The 24,496-nt window shown below is 33.8% G+C and overlaps 1 protein-coding gene across 10 annotated transcripts in view; it reads right to left on the bottom strand.

Moving 5' to 3' along the window:
- Positions 1-24,496, bottom strand: part of KIAA0825 (KIAA0825 ortholog) — a 373,989-nt gene that overhangs the window by 289,868 nt on the left and 59,625 nt on the right. For 8 of the 10 annotated variants that reach the window (XR_011505937.1, XM_070517755.1, XM_070517756.1 and 5 more), the window contains 2 exons: positions 23,173-23,341; positions 19,451-20,120 (listed from right to left, as the gene is read on the bottom strand). Coding sequence is in view for 9 of the 10 variants with exons in the window: in XM_070517755.1 (XP_070373856.1) it covers positions 19,451-20,120; positions 23,173-23,341 (839 nt within the window). In the remaining variant the exon portion in view is untranslated. The remainder of the gene's footprint in view (positions 1-19,450; positions 20,121-23,172; positions 23,342-24,496) is intronic. The other 2 variants (XM_070517761.1, XM_070517760.1) reach the window with 1 other exon arrangement.

The raw sequence follows: 24,496 nt of genomic DNA, 5'->3' as shown, positions 1-24,496 counted from the left end.
GCTTTTCATTTATTTATGTTTTATTTCTCAGTCTAGATGGGAAGTAAGGGTCTTACACTTTTTGGAATCTCCATTAAGCTTAGCACAATATTTTTTAAATAGGAGGGGCTCAATTAATAAGTTGATTAGTTGGCTACTACACGATACCTCCAAATACTGATTTATTTCAAGAAAATGATTCAGTTAAAAAAATATTCATTGAACTCCTGTCGTGTGTTAAACAGTGGATTGGGTGCTGGAGAAAATAAATAATACTTGCCCTTGAGGTGCTTAGAGTCCATATGGGGAGACAGACCCCTAATTAGATATTTTAATAGAATATGCTAAGAGCTTTGAGAAAGGCATATGGAGATGCTGTGGGAGCATGGATTAGGGGCTTTAGCTCAGTGAAAGCTTCCTGGAAGAAATGACACATGAGCTGTCATAAAGAATCAATGGGAATTAGGCAAAGAAGGGAGGAAGAGGGTAAGGAGGTGGGAGACAGCACAGCATGAGCAGGAGTTTCTGTCAGTTCAGTGTTACTAGAGAGTGAAAAATATGAGATGGGGAGAGGCATGAGGTGAGGCTGAAGAAGGCAAGTGCTAGGTCAAGGAAGGCTTGGTTTTTAATACCGAGTAGCTGGGGCTTTATGTTGACAGTGATGAGGAGCCACTGAAGAGCTTTAAACAGGGAAGTGGCATGTGCTTGGCAGATGTTTTAGAGGGAAAGAAGAATAAATAAGGAATCCAATTAAAAAACAAAACTCTTTTAACAGAGATGATGAAGACCTAAATTGGGCCTTGATGGTAGGAATGGAGAAGAAGAGAGAGACTTGCAAACATTTAGGTTGTGAGGCAAAACAAAGAATCTTGGTGATTCTTTTGCTGGTCGGGAGGCGGACAGAAGGGGAGAATGAGTCATAGTCTCTGCTCGAGTGATTATTAGTGGTATTAACTTGGATTGGAGAAGAGGATCAGGGATCAGGGAAATGAGGAGGAGTTCGGTTTATCCATGCTGTGTTCGGAGTGCTGGTGGAACATCCGAGGGACCAGATGAGCAGGCACTTAGCTCTAGAAGTATGAAGCTCGGGGTGGGATCAGTGCTGGAGTTAGATCGGGCATTGTTCACGCATAGTGACAGTCAGAGTCAAGAGGATATACAAAGGAGATATCCAGATACATCTATTATTTTAATGTATCCTATTTCACTACCATTATTTTTAAACTGAAAAAGTTAATATAGCACTTCAAGAGAACCTTATATGAAGAATTTTTAAGATAGGATGAAGTAGTCAATGAGAAACTGATTTAAAAATCACAAATATGCAGCCCTTTGTCATATACTGGTGTTTAGAAACATTACATTAATATATGACGTCAAATCATCTTGTCAGTTGAATGCTAAATACAGTATGTATATATGCCTATGTTTTAAATAATGATAATAACAAAGCTCTTAGTTTTGTGCCAGACACTATGCATAGTATGTATATTAATATTCAGAGACCGTGGGGTAGGTTTTATTATTATCATCTCCATTGTATAAGCAACTGACTCTCATAGAAGATAAGCAACCTGTTCAAGGCCACATAGCTGCCAAGTGGCAAAGCTGGAATACAAAGCCAAGACTCTTTCTCCAAGGCTCCTAACAGCTTCAAGACGCTGAGCATTAAGTGCCTCTCCTTCACTCCCATCCTTCTGCTCAGGCCTTTATTTGCAGCCATGAGAGGATAGCTAACAAGACAGCAATAGCCTTAATAAGCCAGAAGGAGGCAGGTGAACACAGGAATTTTTAACACTTAAGAAAACCATGAGTAATGATGTCTAAATGAATACATGCCTCAATCTGGAGATTCATGCTTCTGAATATTTGTAGTTAAAAGCCAGTGAGCATATTGGTTTTGGAGAAGGGCAATTTGAATTTACATATCAAAATTTAAATTAGCTTACACTCTAGCCCAAGAATATCTCTTTTAGGAATAAAACTTTCAAAGATACTCAAAAGAGCACACAAAGAAAAAAACCTGGGAAAATCCTAGTATCTATCAACAGGAGTTAGATAAATAACTAACTGATATAATCATACAATACAATCGCTTGCAGCCTGTAAAAAAGAATACTGCAGATCAAAGAGGCCCATGATATAGTAAGTAAAAAAACACTGCAGGGGAATTTGTGGAATGTATATATATATAGTACATGCACATGATAAGTGTGGAAGGGTACACACCAAATCGTTAACAGGGATTACTCTGGGGTGGTAGGATTAAGGGTAGAGAGGGCGAAAGAAACCTAACACTTTTTAGTTTATACATTTTAAATATGTACATACACACACATACACATAAATAAATGTGTGTGTGTATATGTATATTTATATAACAGTGGGCATGTATTGCTGTTGGGAAGAAAAAAACTAAGATTTTTCTAAATCCAGTGTGTCAACCATCTGATAAGATCAATTTAAGTTTAGCCATATGCAAATAAGTTATGCTCCATCTATATTATGGAATATCATGGCACTGTTGAAAAGAAAGTCAGACCAGATTGCACTGACATGGGAGAAGGTCATGAAATATTAATTGCAAAAAGCATATTGCAGAACAATATGTCTAGTTTGATCTTATTTAAAAAAATACAAATTTGTATATTAATTCTTATATATGCATAAGAAAAATTCTAGAATGTTTAACAAAGTGTGAATAAGAGTGGTGATCCTGGAGATTGGGATTGGACGGAAGGAAATGCAAGGACTCAGACTTTCTCCTTAATACATATTTGATGTTTTAATTTTTATAATGAAAATGTATTAGCCGATAATTTTTTTAAGTAATAAAAACATTCCTAACAAAATGTAGTTTTAGCAGTGGAGCACTTTATTTTCACTTTAATGCAGATCTTAAATATTTGATATCACAATCTCCAAACGTGTCCTAGAAAAAATTTCAGATTTATAATGTTCATGAAATACATAATTTAGCATAGCTTTACATGTTTACTGGCACATAAAAGACTGCATAGAGGGGCCAGCCCCGTGGCCGAGTGGTTAAGTTCTCACGCTCCGCTTTGGTGGCCCAAGGTTTCGCTGGTTTGAATCCTGGGCGTGGGCATGGCACTGCTCATCAAGCCATGCTGAGGCGGCATCCTACATGCCACAACTAGAAGAACTCACAACTAAAAATATGCAACTGTGTACCGGGGGGCTTTGGGGAGAAAAAGGAAAAATAAAAATCTTAAAAAAAAAAAAACTACTTAAAAAAAAAAGACTGTACAGAAAGTAAAAATACTTTAAAATATTTTCAAAATCTGTTTTTCTCTTTCTTCCCATTCCCACAATGTAAATCTAGGCTCTCTTCACATAATCTCCTGATGAAAATGTTTCGTATAACATTTCCATGAACAATCTAAACAATCGCAATTTTGTCATTTCCTTCCCCTTGCTAACATGAGGAAACATATTCAAGCCTTTCATAAAACTTTTATTTTCATTTGTATCATTTCTGAAATGAACAAAAATAAACCAGGGCTCCAGAAATGCTCCTGGTGTTCATTTTGGATGTGGAGCCGCCTCCTCTCTGGTCTGACTCTTCTCTCATGAACATTTCTTCTTTATCTGGGAAGGCCCTAGTGAGACCTCACTCCCTACAAATCAGGATGCGTGTCCTCGCCTTGATTTCAGATTAACAGAAATTCTCACCTCTGCTCAAACTCTTCCCACAGCACTCACTACTTCTTCATTATCTGATAATCTCATTCCCGAATGCTTGTAAACTCTTGCTCATGCCTTAAGTCCCTTCTTGGTTGTCTTTAGAGAAGACCAGTTAAGAACCTCTCTGATTTCTCCTAACGGTTCAGAAGGAAAGTCTTGCCTCTTGAGAAGCAAATATGGGTCTCTTCCTAATGAGGAAGAGTCCACTCTGCTTTGTCCAAGCTTTGGCATCCTCCAGGGAGCTAGACTTCTCAGAGCCAGACTTCCTCACTGCTAGTCCAAAGTGGCAGGGCACTGGAAGGGCATGGTGTGGGAGACGCCTATGACTCCAGCCTGTGGATCAAGGATTATGATCATAAATATGTAACTAAAATTCAAACTGACCTAAGGGGGAAAGAGCCTCAATTAGATTAGTTTATAAATCACCCTGCTTTTAACAAATGATATAAAGAGAATATTATCAGAGACCTTAAGATATCTTCACCAAGGCATTTATTGAGAAGATCTTATTTCACCAAGGTGTTTGGTTACAAGTAACTGAAAAGAAGTAAATTTGAGCAATAAATGGGAATTTTGTATAAAGCTAATGGTTGTCCAGTGGTCCTTGTCTCAAATGGGTGAAGCGACAATGGACAATAAACTGGAGTGAAAGTTGTAAAGTCCCTCTCTTTAACCATTGAGTTCCTTTCTTTAATCATAGGCTGAGTTTGCTTTCACTCATACCAAGCAAGAGGATCAGAAAGCAGCCATTTACAGTTGTTTGGAAAGCCAAGATTTCCAGTATGCCAAAATGAGACACATATGCTTGGAATTCCCTTTGGAGGCTAGAAGGCTAGATGTGATCAATTGGGGATGCAGCTGTATCTCTCTCTTTTTTTGAGGAAGATTAGCCCTGAGCTAACTACTGCCAATACTCCTATTTTTGCTGAGGAAGACTGGCCCTGAGCTAACATCCATGACCATCTTCCTCTACTTTATATGTGGGATGCCTACCACAGCATGGTGCGCCAAGCGGTGCCATGTCCACACCCGGGATCTGAACCAGCAAAGCCCAGGCAGCCGAGAAGCGCAACATGAGAAGTTAACTGCTGCGCCACCAGGCCGGCCCTTGCATGTCTTTGTTTTTATCACAAAGTGGCATGAGTGATTCCAAAGTGATATTATATAAACAATCGTATTTTTGCAAGTGATTCAACATGGAAACCAAATTTTATCTTAACGCTTTCCTATCCTCAATTCTAACTACTGAAAAGTACAGGGGCCACCCTGTGGCCAAGTGGTTAAGTTTGCGTGCTCTGCTTGGATGGCCCAGGATTTCGGGGGTTCAGATCCTGGGCGCGGACATGGCACCGCTCATCAGGTCATGCTGAGGCAGTGTCCCACATAGCACAACCAGAGGCACTCACAACTAGAATATACAACTATGAACTGGGGGGCTTTGGGGAGAAGAAGAAGAAGGGAGGGAAAAAAAAGAAGATTGGAAACAGATGTTAGCTCAGGTGCCAATCTTTAAAAAAATTTAAAAAAATTAAAAAAAAAGAAGAAAAGTACAAAATGTTCTTTCCCTGAGAAATCACAAAACTATATTAACAGAGGCAGCCTTTTTCAATATTCTCTTATATTTATTATAAATCAAAGTTAATATTTGAAATTATGGCCACATGATATTAAAAAGTTAATGTCAGTAATCAACCCTTTATTTCATGGAGATATCAACTTAAAATATCTGAAAAGCTGATTTTCAAGATCAAATCTAAGTTATGGCATACCTAAGAGCATAAAATATGTCAGCTCCAATACATCATCAATAAAGGTTAGCCGCTTTAAATTGTAAAAACACACGTAACTTAGCAATTCTCTTTTAATGATTGTGAAAGCTAGTATCATTCAAATTACTTAAAAATTAGTAGAAAGAGGGCTACATATATCTCTTTTTCAAAGATTTATCTTAAATTAAAAACAAAGAAATTAAATTATAACTAATTAAAACTTTGAGTTCTTAAAGGAAAAGATCTAATTAATGATAAACACACTACATGTAAATAATCATGCATCGGATAAATTCTAAACTAATAATAATTTAGAAGAAAATTCAAAGTTTATTATAAGTTAAGATTTCAATGCAGAAACTTTGCTATATTGTTGAGTAACCTCATGACATTTAATATTACTTTGCGGGATTTGAAAAATACAATTAGTTATCAGCAATCAATTTGTTGACTCTGTTGTCCCCAGATAGCATTTGCTATCAGTGGGAAAATACTGCTTATGCTCTAACTACTAGCGCACACTTCGTAATCTGCTAATTAGCATTTAATTTTCCCTTTGCTTAGGGAATAATGATTATTGCCTTCATGTAATACAACAAAGGGCTACCTTTAACCATCAATTTTTTAAAATTAGCTGATAATGCACAGACAATACCCATCCCCCCATGAGTGCCTTACATATTCCATCAGGATATAATAACCACTACAATTTTTCAGACTCTGCTGGAGATTGTTAATTTTAATGTTAACATAAATGCAGGATAGCCACTTTGATTATTTTCAAAACCTAGAATATTTTGACCTTTGGTATAAAAATTTCAATCACAACAGTTTTAAACTTGCATACTAAATTATGAGGGTGTGATTTAAAATATTTAACATGAAATGGCAAAAGTGAGAGATTAATTCCTATAAGTAATTGTTAAAGAGGCAAAGCACAAACAACAGAGGCTCAAGTCTTTCACTTTTATATTCTTTAAATTTGAAGAGAGCTATTTGGTAACATGACTATTTTTCTCTCGGTAAAGGAAGTAATTCCAAAAGGTGAAAGTTGATTTCTAAATATTGTCTATGGTTTTCAAGGGCAGATTCTATCCTGGAGACAAAACTCTATTAAAATATATTTTTTTCTTTTTATTTACAGATCAGAGCATGTAACAGTGTTAAACCATATTTCATTTTTATTGAATCTTATAAATGTCATAACGGGATGGATTAATAAAGTAGATTCTCTATCTTTGGATAGGCAACACCTCTCTAATTTCTAAGCCTGAAAACATGCTATACTTCATTCAAATAAATGAGTTTCAAGTGCAAATTTATGAAATTTGGATTGTGATTCTGATGATGGTGAAAACACTGAAATCTGGATATTATAGGTGATAATGAATTTACAATGTATATATAACTTGTGGCTGTATGTATATTACCATATATTAATATCATATGCAGTGACAGAATGCCAAATAAATGAACAGTCAAGAAAATGAAGTCAAAGTACTTCCTAGTCTCCGTAAGAGTAAGAAAAACATTATTACCAAATTTCCAAATTCTTATTTCTAATTAAATCTATTTAAAAACAATGACAAACTATCAAAAAATGTTGATCAAAATAATTAGATAAGTGAGATAGCAAAATGATTGTCAAGAAAATTGAAAAATTCAGACTCAACACTTAGACATATAAAATAAAAAAGGACAAGAGAATGTAAAGTTTGGCTAAGTGACTTGATCAAATAATTCCCAATTTTATTTGTGGTTTATGGTAATCCAATGAAAGATTCAAAGAAGTATACATTTGACAAAAATTAATGGAAAAGCCTAAGATTTAATGCTTATTATACAAGTAAAAAGAGAAGAAAACTAAATTAGGTTTGGGTTAAATCAGATATGAAGTAGTTTAATAAAGTAAAAACAAGACAACTTAGCAATCATGCATGGGGAAATTTTAAGGAGTAAATTTTCAAAGTAGAGCATGGGGAGATGTATGCACAAATCCCATTAGCAATAATGTGTTCTTCTGATCTTGGTGAGATTCACTTTTAAGTGATGCCATAACTATTGTTAACAATCCTGCATTTATGACAGCATTCATTTACTCTCTGTGCCTGAAGACAGTGAACCTAAAAGTAGTGTTATTCTTTCTTTTGCATTTACTAATGATATATTTAGTTTTATAGGCACTAGTCACAGATTGACCCTTTTTTATGTCTCACTGTGGTGTGTAATTTTTTTTTTAATAACTGTATGTTTAAAATAATTAGTACTGCTGGATATAATCAGTAATTTCCTAAAACTGCAAAAGGCAACTTAATATTTCTACATAGCAGCTGTAATACACAATATTGCACAGAACTAAATTATTACAAACAGTGCCAGCAGTTTTCTATACACAGTACTTAAGATAATTATAAAAAATCATCTTCATTACTGCTTGCTAGCATTTTTTTAACAGTTTAATTTGGATAGGTTACAAAATACATTCAAATCACACAGATATAATTACTGTAAACCCAAGAAGCTATAAAATGTTCCCAACTAAATCCCTTTGACCCTGTTAATGTCTGTTCCTTGTTAATCTAAGGCAAACATTGTTTGTAGTGTGCATTTGTTATAGAATATGAAAAAGGGGGGGGGGGCGGATAAGGAACTCCCTTAACAGTTGTTATTGATTCCAGCATTTACTGACTGAGAGCTAAGTGCTGTTTACAAAACAGAACAGATGCAGATGCTGACAAAAAGGTAAACAATTGTTGCATGGCTTCCAGCCAGATTCTGAACCGATATATTAAACTCCAAGTGAAGCACATTTCCCCTATGGATTGCACTTATTGCCACTTCATTTCCTCTGTGCTCCGTCTCTCTATTGCTGGGCCTGGCACTAAGCTATTTCCAGTTCTTTGCTGACCCCTGAGGCCTGGTGCTACCACACACAGCCATTAGAGAAGGGAATTGCATGTGTCTGACACGGCCTGAAACCAATTATTTGATATTTTCTTCAGAATGATGCCCAACTCTGTTGGGAATGAGCAATCATGAAATAATTTACCTCCTGATTTAATTTTTTCCTGCACAAATTAGTTGTAGACTGAGCTGGCTATACACAGATGCCTGTGACATGGCTCTGTCTTATCAAGATGATACTTGAAATGAAGCAGGGGGGTCTGAATTGAATAGGTTGGGGAATCCTGCTTTAAAGAGGCATTGACAAGTTTATCAGATATACTGATCACATGTACTCTCTGTTGATTGAAAATGACAGAACCTTAAAGAACCATCAGGATGGCAGAGAAAACCACAAAGATGCAAACCTTTGCAGAGTGTTTAGTGTTTTTAAACATCTGTCTGATTTCTGGTTTCCTTTTCATGTCCGAGAAACCTTGGCACATGATCAAAATTTAACGAAAAATAAAAAACAAACTTACATGGGTTCATGACTGAGTGACCTTCACCAAATATAGTATTTAGTAATTCTATTTTTAGATACAGTCATAAATGTCGAGAAAGTATGTGTTTTCCTGTAACGCAAATCCTTACAAGTGCATTTCACAAAAATGTAAAGAACTTGTACTTTATACTTTGCAGTCTGTATGTCACAGAAACAGGCAAAATATGAGATCATCATTTATCAATAAACACAGAAAGCTTGTATAAATTTGCATATGTTTAATCTGAATAATGACATATGAAGGCCAACTGCTCAATAAAGACAACACAAGTGTCTTTACAGGGACTCACTGAAGATACAGCTTCAAGCAAATTTGTACAGTGATTTCTTATCTATAAAAGCAATTTCTCTCATCTTTACATCCTGAGTCCACATTAGATCTCAGCCATTAAAGCTTAAAGATGCATTGATTGCTGCATCATCCTAGTTCTCTTTAGGGTCCAGTCTCTGCTAACTAGACTCATGTACCAATAATTGTGAACTTTATGCCTTTTGTAACCATGACTAAGAAAAATTATAAGAAAAATGTCCATTAAAAATATACCCACTTCAAACAGCTAAAAGATTACTGTTTTATTGCACCACAAAAATAACATTACCAATGATGATTATAATCGATTTCAGTACACAGTTTGGAAAAAGACATAGGAAGTCACTATAAAACAGTTTTATAATGTAACTTTCTCAGACAATGATCATCATAAAATTTGGACACAATTTCTCTTCTTTTCAGAATAGATTATTTCTCAAACCTGGGTGTCTACTCCAAAAATTATTACAACAATTAGTATTGTGTGCCTTTTGCTAATGGAAATGGTAATACTGAACTTAAAGTAATTTCTACCTTGGTGGACAAACAATACAATGCCAGTTATTCTAAAACTGGCTCAGTATAACTATGTTATAGAAATCTAAAATATTAAAACTCCAATTTATTTAGTTTTTTATATCTCACTGGCATCATAATTCCAAAGGCCTTATGAGAGTCTCATCTCTCACTAGTACTTACCTGCTAACTGGTTCTATTATGGAAGAGATTAACCTAGTAATAGTGTAAACTAGGCTTTTCTAAAAAATAGATTGGGTTTTCTGTCTTTACTCAATGTTGAAAAGAAGCTGCAAAAACAAACATTGGTAGGTTTTGCTTTTGATTGAGACAATATACTGTACTTCATTTAACATAACTTTTCATTTCCTTACATGTGCAATTTTAGATCTCCATTTAGATTGCCCTACCATCAAAGTTCTCATGAATGTTGTGGTAAGACTAGAAGCAAATTAAAAATACTTGTATAAACAACAGAATAGAAATTCAATTTTAAGAATGACAGAAGCTAAAGAACTTCTGACTGGAAGTCCATTATGACTTTTAAACATTTTACCCAAAGGTAAGGATTATTTTCTCATTTCTACATGTGCGGGATTGATTGGTCTAACTTTCAAAGCTACCAGCAGTTTCTCCTGCATAAATCCCTGTGCAGAGAGATCAGTCCATAGTCAGAAAATGCTACTTTAGACAAAGAATTTTAACAGTCCCTGGTGTAAAAGACATAGATTTCCCCTGAGTTCAAAAATAATAGGTGGAGATGTTATATGACAACTACTTTGAGACAGAAGATGTGTTTTATACCAAATATTTGACTTCATAGATGTGACACCGATGGTCAAAGATTTTCATATTTATATATAATGACAGTAAAAATCTTATATCATAATGTACATTTTCCAAGTTGATTTTCATAATAAAAAATGATGCGGTGCAGTGACAACCATTAAAATTCTCAGTCTCCAGTTAAAAAGATTCCATTTTTAAAGGAATCTTATCAATGATTTTTTGCTTATTAAGCTTTCTTCTTGAATATTTACGAAAGAAATATGTTGGGTACTAATAACTGATTAATAATATAATAACCAGAAATCACATATTAATTTTTGAGAACCTGAGAAAAATTGTTAATTAAACAATATTCAACATTATCATAGTCCACAGAAAAAATGACCATATGTTAAATAAGAATTTAGGGATTCACGACCTGTAAATGTAAAAACCTGCAAATGTTCTTATCTAAACAATAGAAGTAAGCATTCACATGTATTATTACGTCCATAATTCAAGATAGAGAAGAACAAATAATTTTAGCAGGGGAAAGCAGAAGTTAGAAAAGTTTTATGAAGGTTGCATAGACTTAGCAACTCATTTTCTACAGAAAATGAATTTTTAGTTTGCAACAACTTCATGTATATTACGTGTCCACAGTCTTTGCTCAACACAGAATAGTTGCAAAATAAATTTGTTCACTTTTAGAATAACTTTATTCTAAACTTCTTTTCAATATTTTTTGCAAATATTTTCATTCTGCTCTTAATGTTACTTATATTTTTAATTAGACAATTTCTTTTTCCAAGTAAAAAAACAAGGGTTTTAAAATATCAGTATTTTAATTCTTTTTTAGTTTTTCAGTTTTTAAAAATGTTATTGCATGGTTAATAAGGTATATAAATCTCAAATTGACCTCTGACTCCTCATGAGAAACCAAACAGTCAGTCATTTTTTATCTACCATCCTTAGTATTTGAATGTCATAATTAGAGGATGTAGCAAGTGAAATATTCGTTCCACCCTTAGGAAGAACACACAGGTGTTCCAAGAAGGAAGGAAATTGATAATTGAGTGCAATTTAGCGTTTGCTAATTGTTGCTGTATGGGAGCAAAAATATTACTAAAATTAAATTGTATCTACTTTCTCTGTTATGGAATATAGTTTCCATCTTTGTTGCCCTACTGTCTTTAGAACAAAGATTCAGAAGCCTCAGAACATTTAATGGTCAACAACTGAGTCAGAAAAACAGTTCATTCAGCAGAAAACGTTTCAGGTAAATAAAGATGCGCACATACACGTAAATTTATGCACCAACCCAAGCACATAACATACACCCCCCTCTCATACACAGTCATTTTTCTCATATTTTTAATCAAATAAGTAATTTTCACAGATGATACAACCTTTAGTAGGAAGAACTTAAAAACACCATCAATTCCTTAGGGGAAAGACATTCTAGTGTCAGACTTTTCATTTATTTATTTAAAAGATTGACACCTGTGCTAACATCTGTTGCCAATCTTTCTTTTTTCCCCCTTCTCCCCAAAGCCCCCTGGTACATGGTTGTATATTCTAGTTGTGAGTGCCTCTGGTTGTGCTATGTGGGATGCCACCTCAGCTTGGCCTGATGAGCGGTACTATGTCCACGCCCAGGATCAGAACCAGTGAACCCCTGGGCCGTGGAAGCGGAGGTGCAAACTTAACCACTTGGCCATGGGGCCGGCCCTGCCTTATTTATTTCTTTATGGAGCATTGAGGTTCAGTGGGAAGATACTTCTAACTTAGTTCTGTTTCCAACTTGACTTGTTAACCAGCCAAAATTCTTTAGTTTTTTCATCCATAAAACAAGAACTGGAATTGCTGCTCTGCTTAATTTCAGAGTGGTGATGTAGCAAAGATAAGTCAAATAAAAAAAACAAAAATGTGGAAGCATCTTGAAGACATAATATTAACTATGGTATTGTTATTAATTAATCATAAAGAGGACCTTGTAGGGGAACAAAATTTGCCACCCCAAAATGTGTCTCTTTGGCATAAGGATTATTCTAGGCTCATTACTTTAAATGAACAGAGAGACTCAGGAAGTTTTGCTTTTTACCTCTCCCTTAACTGCCTAAAAGAATTTAGATACAGGGCCCTGTCCTAGAAGAGCACTATCTCCAGAGATAATCTACAAAGAACATGGGCTAGGAGTAGTGGGGAAGAGCTCAGCAGGGCCTGGAAGATCAAAGTCCTCCTTGTGTCCCATTGTCTTTGCATGGCATGGCAAACATTTGTTTACCAAACATTTGTTTTCCCATCTTCCTGTAAATTGTTTCCCTCCTCTTTAAAGTCTCAGACCACAGCCCCTTTCTCCTTAGCTCAGGATGGCATATAAACCTCAATTGCCTGACCCTCACATCTTTGGGGTTCCCGTACATAGATAATTAAATTTTATTTTCTCCTGCTAATCTGTCTCATGTCAATTCAATTCTTAGACCAGCCAGAAGAACTTAGAAAAGGAGGAGGAAAAATTTCTTCCTCCCCAACAATCTCAACCTGGCAATAATTGCTTCAACTATTTCAGTAACTTAGTTACTTTTACCTTAACTGGCAGAAAGCTTAAGTGTAAGCAGCTTACTTGAATCTCTAGGAAGAAAATGAGAGTCTCTATCTAGGTACTTTTTTTTTGTACTAAAACAAAAATTAATATTATTATTTTCCTTTTCATGCATTAATATGTAAAGTCTTGGATTTTTTTTCTATTCAAATTTTTCCCAAACAGAAAATCCATGATGCAGCTTTGCACTCTATTACTACCATAGTTCCTTCCAAAATTCAAGTTTGTTTAATTTTTTATGTACAGAAATCAATGTGTTACAATTCCAGAAAGTCCAACACAAAAACAAGGATCTACAAAGTGGCTAAAATGGGAATTACTCTTCAAATTATAAAAGGATTTTTACAAGTGAATTCATTTAGCAAGAGACAGTAAGTCACTGACAGTAAGTCAGTAGTTAAGAGAATAGGTTTGGTAGTAATTCAGAAATGGATTTGAATCCCAGCTAAGGTACTTCCTAGCAGTGGGACTTTGGGAAAGCTACTTAACTTGTTCAAACCTCAGTTTTTACAACTATAAAATAGGGAAAATGTCCAACTTTTCAGAGACGTTGTAAGAACCAAGCGGTCTACTGGTGCATAAAGTGGTTACCATGGTGCCTGGCAAATTAAAAGCACCTAAAAACGGTATCTATTATATGACTGACTTTGTATATTTGTAAATAGATTAATAAGTAAAAGTGAAGATGATCAATGGAAAAACAGTAACAAAAATTAATGTTGAATTCATGTTCTGAGTAGCATCCTTTGCAAAGTATATACCTTATTCAAATATTTCCTGCAAAATAGATCCTAAGCTATTCGTTGTCTTATCAAAACTCAAGAAACAGAATGGCTGAGAATGACTTTTAACACAGAAAACACTATCTCAAATGGCATGAAGAGCTTGTTCTGTCCTGTTTCCTATATAAAGGATGAAATAAAAATGAATAGTTCTAATTTTTACTCTCACCCCGATGGATCACCTTGTGCACTTCTACTATGGAAAGACCGATGGTACAGAAAGGAATCAGGTTGAACGGCAAATGCCCTCCTGGCTCAGAAAAAGGGAAGACAAGTCTCTCTGCTGATGGCACGGTCACCCCAGCATATTCTAGGAGAAGCCTCGAGAAGACACTGAACATGCCATGTAACATCACTGGCAGAAGCAAAGGCTTTAGGATCAATTATGTCAAAACCCAAATCAACACTTTTGACTTTCTTTACATGCTGAAAAAAATACTAAAATTATTTACACAAGTTTAACACATATAATGTTTCATTAAAATATGGCTTCTGAAATTCTTACCCACAGACTCTTAGGACAAGATTACTCTTCCATGCTTTATAGGACTAACTCTGAGGCTTTCATTTTGTACTCATACAAGCATTTGTATGGATCCAGAGCTGCTTTCCAAGAAATAGTATTGTCCATGCCTACTGTCTACAGCCTTGCCGAAATGAGCCGGTTCTTCCCCAGGCCAAAGCACAAGTCATTATTAAATCCCTGCCTTGCCTGCTTTAAATACATGCCAGAGGAAAGGGATATGGATTTCTTTCAATCAACAATACAGACTAATAATTGCATTTCCAGTTCTTGCCTGTGATCTTAATTTTCAATTATTTGATTAAAGATGCTCCTGCAAAAAAATAAAAAATAAAAAATGAAACTAAAAATAAAACAAAATAAAAACATTTGGTTGTGGGATCAAAGAGAAAACTGAAAAGAATGACTGGGAATAGCTTCCGATGTAAACTGGAAGGAGACTCCACTTCCTTTTTTGCCTAATCACCCACTCCCCTCTTCACCCTTTCATCCTTATAAAAAATGCAAACACAGGAGGAGGGCAGTTTTCATATTGTTATTTTCAAGTTTCACTTGCAAAAGGAAAATCACACAGATAAAGATCTAAAGGAGGCTTTTGTATCTGCTACTGTGGCACACAAAGCCACATGCTTAGCCAGTTAATATATCTGTACTGACAGTAGAGAAAATAAATGTGGCAGTTTCCAATGACAAATCGTAGGCATTAAACTCTGGTTGGGGAATGATTTCAATGTCACTTAAAGAATCAGAAAAAGTTTAAAGATAAAAGGTCCTCAGATATTACCTAATAAAACCCTTCCATCTTATTGATTAGAAAAATTCAATGAGCTTAAATGACTTATCTAAGGTCACAAAACAAGGAGGAAGGAGATTCAGGACCAGCATCCTTGACTCCCAATCAAGCACACTTTTCACTTTCTCAGAGTAAAGAAATTGTAAACAAGGAATGTACCAGTATTTCATTTAAAAATAGCAATTATGATAAAGCAGTAGGGGGGAAAAAAGCTGATCAATGATGCCACTTATTAGTATTTTCAACAATGATACATCAAAAAACACTAAAACTATATTACTACTTTAAAGAAATTTGTGATAATGCGTAAAGATATTACTTTTGCTTATGAATTTTTTTCCCATTTACTGTTTATGTATTACTTGAAATTCCAGCTTCAACTAATAACAAGCGTAATTGTCACCAGAGATCTAATGGAGATCTTTACTTCTGTCTCAGGAGCGCAACAGGGAGAAGAGATGCAGTTTCCTAGGAGGCTTACTTAGTCTCTTCTCTAGCAATACTTATACAAACGCTTCCTTTCGTAGGCATTTTGCATGCTGGCCTCAATACACTCCTTCACCTTTCCCTGAGATCACCACTCAGCTAGTCGGAGCTACTGGAGGAATAGGAGAGACAGCAGGGTGACTTTTGACTGGCCTGCTTAAATCTGTGCCTCCCTAGTCAAGAATTCTACCTTTATTTTGGTTTGGGGGACTTCTTTACCCTGAAGGATCTTTCCATCCCCTGAGAGATTCCATTTCCCTCACCCCTAATCTTCCTTAAACAAAATAGCAAGAGACTGTGAAAGGCAAGTGGCTTTAGAGGCCACTCAGGTTCAAACTCTCATCCATTGTAGATTTTTAGACCTTACAAATATTCAAAAGCATGTATCATACTCTCTTAGGTCTTTCTCTTTCAAGCTAACAATAACCTCTAGAAAAATTCAGGGTAAGATATACAGGGGACTACGAAATTTATCTGATGTCTGAAATCTCTTGATTGCACCTTTTCATATTAAAATAGAGAGGATTTATTTAACAGAAGTTTATTATACATAAACAATCCTCTCTTTCAAGCATTGAGAAAAGTAGCAATAACTTTTCTTAAATCCAAACAAAACACTGTTTTAAAAGTAAAACTAACTTGATCACTTAACCACTCTAAATACAGACATAGAGGACTCTTACAATATAAGAATGGTACTATTCTCCTGAAATGTGGAAGTACACCAGTACATGTGTAAATATGAATCTGACTTCCCAGATAACGACAAACAAGATTGTAACCAAAATGCTAAATGCAAATTTCTAGCTTTTTGAAAGTTGTTTATTTTGACTTTAAAGCCTTATAAACTACATGAAAAAATAAAATACTGTAGTATAAACCTTTATAAAATTTATAATTTTCCTCAAAAATTATTAGAGAAACTCTAAGAATACAGATTAATAAAATCAGAGTTATTAAGCAAGTCTTGCTTCTTAAATCATTCTTGAAACTTTGTAAAAGAGTATCCGCAAAAATAATATTGTTCTTTTCTAGGATAGATCACCAAATCACAAATATACTGTAATATTTGTATTAACATTATATCATCATTTTCTTCAAATAACAAAACGTACATGCTATAGTATATGTTGTACATCTTAAACTTACACAATGTTATATGTCAATTATATCTTAATAAAACTGGAAACAAAAAAACTAGTACACATACAAGGCCTGCTTAAGATATATTGATAGATCACAAAATTGGAATTATAAACAAAAAGTTTCTAATTGGCATTATGTAGTCTTCAAATGAGAAGAGTGTGAGATAGTTTAGAGAAAAGTCAAACAATGGCTATACTAAAGTAGAGTTAGCATACAGAGGATTCAGAGCAGTGTTTTTAATGGAATGTGCTTTTTCCTTCCTGCACTCTTAGGCAGTAGAACACAGTCATAGAGCAAGGGTTCTGGAGTCAGACAGACCTGAGTTCGAATCCTGGCTTCACTGTGTAACCTTGAGTAAATTACTTAATGTACCTCTGCCTTAGTTTCCTCACTATATAATAGAGATAATAAATAATGGTACCTATCTTCTTAAGTGGTTAGAAGGATTAAATAAGATAATGCACATCAATGTCTGACCCAATAAATGTTAGCTATTGTTACTTAAGGAATATCTTTTCCATAGTTTCAGTCAAAATATTGAAGACTTGGAGAACATAAAGATATAGATATAAATAAAGATAATATACAACTCATTCAAGCCAATCTACATTTTATTCAAATAGGAAAATAAATTGTTACAATTTTTTATGGATAAATATTAATAAATTATTATTGTTATTTTGCTCATTTACAACTGTATTTCCTTAATAAATAAAATTTGGTCTCTGGGTCAAATATTATTGGAAAATATGGTTGATCCACTAAAAGTTAGTTTAGCAGTTCTCCTACAGCATTAGCAGCAGTTACCCCTTTAATTTTCTTCCCCTCACTGTCTGGCTTAGAACCTTAAACATGGGTGCTGCCAAATGCCTTGCTTATGGTAGGTGCTCAATAAAGCTGAACTGAATTGATATTCAGGCAGCCCACTTGAACAGTGCTGTTTGAAATTTCTTTTACAAGTGACAAAGCATTTAATTCTATCCTTTGAGACAAGGTCAAATAGCATGATGGTTGAGAACATAGGTCTTGGAGACATAAAGACCTACATATGAATCCTGACTCTGTACAACACGATCCAGGGCAAGTTAATCCTTCTAAGCTTCTTTCCTCGTTAATGAAATTGGAATAATAAGGAATGGGATGTACTTAGCACAGTGCCTGGCATATAGAAAGCATTCATTTATCAAGTGATTTAAACCAACATTCAGATAAAGGAGCTTGAGAAAGATCAGTGCACTGAGACTTGTGGAAAATGTTTTAAATTTTGGTGTTAAAGCCGACATGCATAGTTTTCTTTCACGAATGGGAAAACACCTCAATATCAGCCCTAAAGACTCCATAGCAACTTACACATATTTTCAACCATATGGATCTTTTCTTCTGTTATAAACTATATTTAGCACATATAAAACTTTCATATTGAAAACACTTTACAAGTAAGCAGGAATTTTTTCAGAGAATATAAAAATTTTAGAAAATAAGTACACTCATGTAATGCATTTAAAATTTATGTGTTAAACAATGAAAGTGAAAAATCTATATGCTTTGAGTAGGACTGTAATGTTCCTAAATTAACTGACTTTCTATTCTGCCATAACCTAAACTTGGCTGATGCATCTCTGTTCTGTGATGTGATCCAGCTTCCGGGTGAAAATAAAAATTTTAAGAGAAAAAATTAAGTTATTTGAAAATTCACATATCAGAGTAATTTGGTACTCTGGCATTTTATTAAGGAAGGTAAGTCAAAATATAGTGAGCTACGGAAATTTTTATAAAGGGATCATAAATTCAAAGATAGCAGCTCAACAAATGATAATTTTCAAATACTTAAAAAATATAGTTAATGAACCTATTTAGATATATACCTCGGAGTTTTATGTAAAAGCATGACTAATCATAATTTTCAAAATAACAGTATTTTTTACTTTGATTTTTCTCCACTGGTGGGAAATTAAAATGACAACAGGGAAAAGTTTATTATATCACAATAGTTTCACTTTACTTTTTCATTTATATTTTGTATATAATTAGGAATCTTCAAATCATCTTTTATTTTTATATAAATAATATTAGAGGAACTTTTAAAATTAGCTATATTAAAATGCTATGCCTCTGTAACCAATTATAAGATAGAATTTTATTATTAGTATTTCATAATAGCTCTTTATTGGAATTGGCTAAAATACTATAATTTTAAACTTCTAATTTTAGTTAACGTAAATTTCAACATTTTTTTTTACTTCATAATGCTTCGGCTTTGGAAGGTACAATGGGTTAAAAATTATATATATATATATATGAACATATATGTGCATATATGTATGTATACATATATATATGTATGTTTCATCCAATAATTTATGCTATCAAAAAAAACCAAAACTCTTATTGGCAATATTTTTGACTTACATTTACAATATCTTTAATAAATTAAATAACAGGAAAGAAAACGCTTCTATTGCTATACTTACAGAAAAAGGAATGCATAAGAGAAATGTGTACTGCAAAATTTCACATCTTTTCATTAATTAGGTTTAACCAAATAGAAAAATCTTAGAAAATTAAAGATATCAAAAGGCTTAAGTGAAACCAAACAGAAATTTTAAAAATCACTAACCCAAAGCATGCACTGCTCCTCTATGCCTGCTGGAGCTCTTGCTTGTTTTAATCACACGGACAGCACTTTCTTTGAACTGCAGCTCACAAAAATTTGCAAGAAATTTTGCCATTTCTTCTGTAACAGTATCCAGGTAAGTTTCTTTAATGAATTTCACTGTTGAGGATGAAGCTAAAATTCCACACAGTGTGTTAAAATCCTCTCTTATCATTGAGTATAACTTAAGCATTGTACTTTGGTATCCACGAACCATTAGGTCTAAATTTGATTCTCTGCTGTAAGAAGGAAAGCAGTTCTGTAGAAGTTTAGCTAACAGCTTATTCTGTATGTTTTGGTACTTGATTATAACTTCTGATTCTGGATACAGAAACAAGAGTTGTTGTATGCACTGATTTTTCAACAAAATTTTTTGCTGTACATTGTTTATTTCATTATGGCTTTGTAATTGGCTCACTAAGAAGCGTCGAAGATGTAGGCTTATATCATCCCATATAGACTTCACATCCATAGAAGAATGATCTTCAACAGAATGAAGAGAAGTCCTAGACAGGAAATGAAAAGATGTTCCACTTAGAGCAGATGGGAATGAAACGCTGCTCTGGCAGGAGAGGTCCCAAAGTAAATCCAATATCATTTCTTCTTGATTTTGTTCATTCTTCAACAACTCTTGCTAGTAAAAGTAAATTATAATGTTAGAAATATTATTAACTGTAAGAGTAACAGGAAAAAATGATTTCTACAGTTGTACACAATTTTATAATAATTCATTTCAATTTAAATTCATTTAAATTTAAATTTTTATAATAATTCATTTAAAATCAATACTCAGATGCTCGTCAAGATTTTTGTTTTTCGCATTTGAAATTTAATCAATTCAGACATTTTAGAATGTTAGCTTTATGGTCTGTTAAACTGTATAAAGCCCAGGTGATGAACCATATTTTCAAATAGATTTCCAGACATATAGTTTTTAGCCCTCATTGTTAGCCACCCCCAATATAAGCTGAGCTGTATGAAAGCTGCAGCTTAAAAACTGTAAATAAAAATCTATAGTAAAACATTGATTGAAATATATTCCTAAGACAAAATAAATTCAAGATCATGCCCCTAATTAATTTCTGGTAGATAATCTTCATGCCTGAATGAGTATACTTATTATTATAGAACCCCAAATGAACATACAGAATGGAGACTTTTAAATATAGTATGTGCCTAGGGGTTACTAATAGCTGCCATCCTGAGAAACAAAATTTAATACATTTAAAGACTTTAACTTTCATTTAAATTCCTTTTTTGAGAGCCATGTTAAGAATGATTTTACTTTGGACATTAATCTGAAAATATTGCAGTTTTCTCCAAAGAAATAACTAACACAAAATGGGAAAAAAATACTCTCAGACTCATTCCCCAAAAGATCATATGAAATTATTCCTTTATACTTTCTGTGTTAACTGACAGAAAACAATGATAGGTATAATTAAGAATAGCATAGGGACAAAAGAATTACTTTCTTTTTGGACTTTGAATTACATGCACACATTCTCTTACATGCTGACTTTCCTAATTATGTCTATTTCAGCTAATATTGAAATTAGTTTATATTCTTTAAGTAGCAACAAGCTGATTATAAGAAAAATGAAAGCAAGATTCAAGTGCCATAAAATCAGGCTGGCTTTGAAATTTCTTATTGACAAAGATACCACAGGTTTTGTGATTCAGAATTAGGAACAACTCCTAGACAAACTCCAAAAATTTGCTCTCAGTCATTCTAAGCATTGGAATGTCTAATTTAATGTTCTACCTGTAATAAATAATTATCCAATATCTCTACAGTGTTTTATTATACACAAACACTTTTCCATACAATCTCTGGCGTATTCATAATGAAAACTCGGAGACACAAATATTTAGAAACCCAGTCTACAGATAAGCACACTAAAATGCAGCATGTTTATTTTCCAAACGTCGCACACAATAAAGCACAGAACTAAGAATGGATCCCTGGCTTCATTCTCCTTGTCCGTGTTCTTTCTATTACACTCTAGAGAGCCACAAAGTACACTGACCGTTCTGAAGTTTCTCTCTCTCTATTCTCCCTGTATTTAGTTCTTTGGATACTTCTGGAGAAGAAATGTCCTTAGATAGAGTCCAGGACATCAGCATTATAATAAATTCTATAAAGCAAATGAGTCATATTGGTGCCTCAACCCTGGGTCGGTCAATAACTGCAAATATTTGATCAAGCAAAGAATAATAGATTACAGAGGTTTAAAACATATGCTTAGTATGACTGCTTAAATTGTGAAAATAACTTCAGTATAATTGCCATAATGAGGCCCTCTATTTCTTATTTAAATAGCTAGAAAATTAATACATAAAAAGTTTTGTATGGAAAAAAACAGATGTATGAAAAATGCTGTCAAGACTGACACTTTTAGCATGTAAAAACTTCATAATAAGGTTATTTTAATCTGGATCTGTTTTAATAATGTGGTTCTTTCCTCAAAATAACATGATCAATTATGTAAAAAAACCTAGTTCTGGAACAAGTCTATCAGTCTAATGAATTTGAGCAAAACTAAGGCGGCCTTTGCCCTGCAGTGAATAGAGGATGACTTATGTGTGACAGATTAAAAGATAATTAAAAGCTTTTGCTTTTAATTAAATGAGAAAGCATTATTACATTAATATTAATGAAATTCAATACACATGGCTCTTAATAGAAATTAAAGGAATAACTATATCCATATTTATTCTTCAAGGCTCCACCTTCAAGAGATAATGGGTGAGAGGATTTTCTTAAAAGAATAAGGCTTCAGGGCACATAGTCTTCCTTTCTCTTCCTTTTATTACTTTGTAAACATTAAAGAGACATCTGCAATAATAACAGCCAAAAACTACTTTCATCTGATTCTGTCATCCTAAGCCATCTACAACCTCAAGATATTTTCCACATCTGCCTTAGTCAATGTTTGATGTTTAGACAAAAACAGTGCCTTTTTTCCCCTAAATTAAATTAAAACCATAGCTACAGAAATACTGCTTTCTAACAACTGTGCTATTTCTCTGGGAAACTGTTTTTGCAAGTTAGCCACCATTGTACATGTAGGTGTAATAAAATAACTTTTGACTGAAGGCTACAAAAACTTCTCTAACATAGAGGGTAGTCAGTATCAAGGAATGACCAATGTAACAATTCTCCATCAATTAACAGAGGTCTTGTACAAATTGCTGCCTTGACTGAAAAGAACTGGGTATACCTGCAGGTTGAGGATGAAGGGAATGATGGACAAGGCTACTTAATAGATACAATTGATGGAGATCTTATTATGTTTAATAGTGAAGCACAGAGAAAATAAGTAGTTATGAAAGGACACAAAAGGTAACAAATAGGAACTTTTCTGGTAGATAATTGTGGTTACGTATCAACATACTTTGTGGGTTGATATAGTATACATCATACCACAAATCACTCAGGAATTATAACGTTTAATCTTTATATAAAATTCATTTTATTGATAAAAATCATAGTAAAAAATAAAAACAAATAGCTCACTGGATTCCACTGGGGTTAGAGAAACAAAACAAAACACAGGTCTTGACTCCAAGATATGGCAGGCTAATATGGTCACTAAAATAAATACATACATAGAGAAATTGAATGAATTGTATTCCCTGTTCACCCACCCCACTTCACCATAAAGCAAAGATTCTTTTATTACCAATGTTTTGAGGAATTTTATCAAATCTCCATGGGGAATGGAAGGTGACTTGAAAGAATTATAATTATAGCTATTTAGCCATTCAAAACAGTCAGTTGTTGTTTGCAGCTGCACATCTGGGCATTGTTTGTTAACTTCGGACTGTATTTCTTTAATGCAATGTTCTATGCTATAAAAAAGAAAGGAAAAAGTTATTTTGGCAAGAAGTAGTTAATGGTTCCATCTCACAATATCACAGGCCCTGAATGTATTGGGTACCTGGTTGCATACAATCTATAAAATTATAAAACATTCAAAAATTGTAAAAAATTCATATGATGTGAAAATAATAACAAAGATTATATATCTTCATTCATAACTGAAAGTTCAAATTTTCTGGAAGTTTCATTTCAATTGCTATAGAGGACATATAAAATATCTAGCTACTCAGAGATGAATTAGAAATTCTTTTGTGTTAAAAATTAAGCACAGGGGCCGGCCCCGTGGCTGAGTGGTTAAGTCGGTGCGCTCCGCTGCAGGCAGCCCAGTGTTTCGTTGGTTCGAATCCTGGGCGCGGACATGGCACAGCTCATCAAGCCACGCTGAGGCGGCATCCCACATGCCACAACTAGAAGGACCCACAACGAAGAATATACAACTATGTACCGGGGGGCTTTGGGGAGAGAAAGGAAAAAAATAAAATCTTTAAAAAAAAAAAAATTAAGCACAGATGCAATGAAATAATGGTCCTCTTGATAGACAGTGGATAGAAGGCAGAGATTAAATACTCTTGATGAATGAAGATCAGAAACATACATTATCTGATAATAGGTAAATGACTATATAAAATTATGGAAAACTTCAATTAATAGAATATTAAGAAGTCACAATGCAGATACAGAGTCTGTAATTTCAAAAGTTATAAAACAGACATGCTGTATATACACCGTTACTACAGCTAAGTATCTTTTCCTGCCATCAAACTCCACTCTAAAAAATGCAAACATACTAAAAATTGTATATAAAAAAAAAGACTGGAAGGAAATGAAACAAAAGGTTAACAGCAATAATCGTTGGGTGATGAAATTTGGTGCTTTTAATTTTACTTTTCTATATTTTCTAAATTTTTAGAAGGCATAAAATGAAACTCTTCATTTACCAAAAAAAATTGAATAGATATATAAACTAAAGAACAGAGAAAACATGCCCAACTGAATCTTCCAATATATATCTGTTTTAAAAATTCTATTCAAAGTATCCTTAGCTCTGAAATTAAAAAAGATACACCATGTTATTTTAATTTTCATATAAAAATCTATGCATTCATGATTATAAATACTTGTAG

Source organism: Equus asinus, chromosome 9 (genome assembly GCF_041296235.1).
Source record: "Equus asinus isolate D_3611 breed Donkey chromosome 9, EquAss-T2T_v2, whole genome shotgun sequence".
Taxonomy (NCBI): Eukaryota; Metazoa; Chordata; class Mammalia; order Perissodactyla; family Equidae; genus Equus; species Equus asinus.
This window is presented reverse-complemented; position numbering and strand designations above follow the sequence as displayed.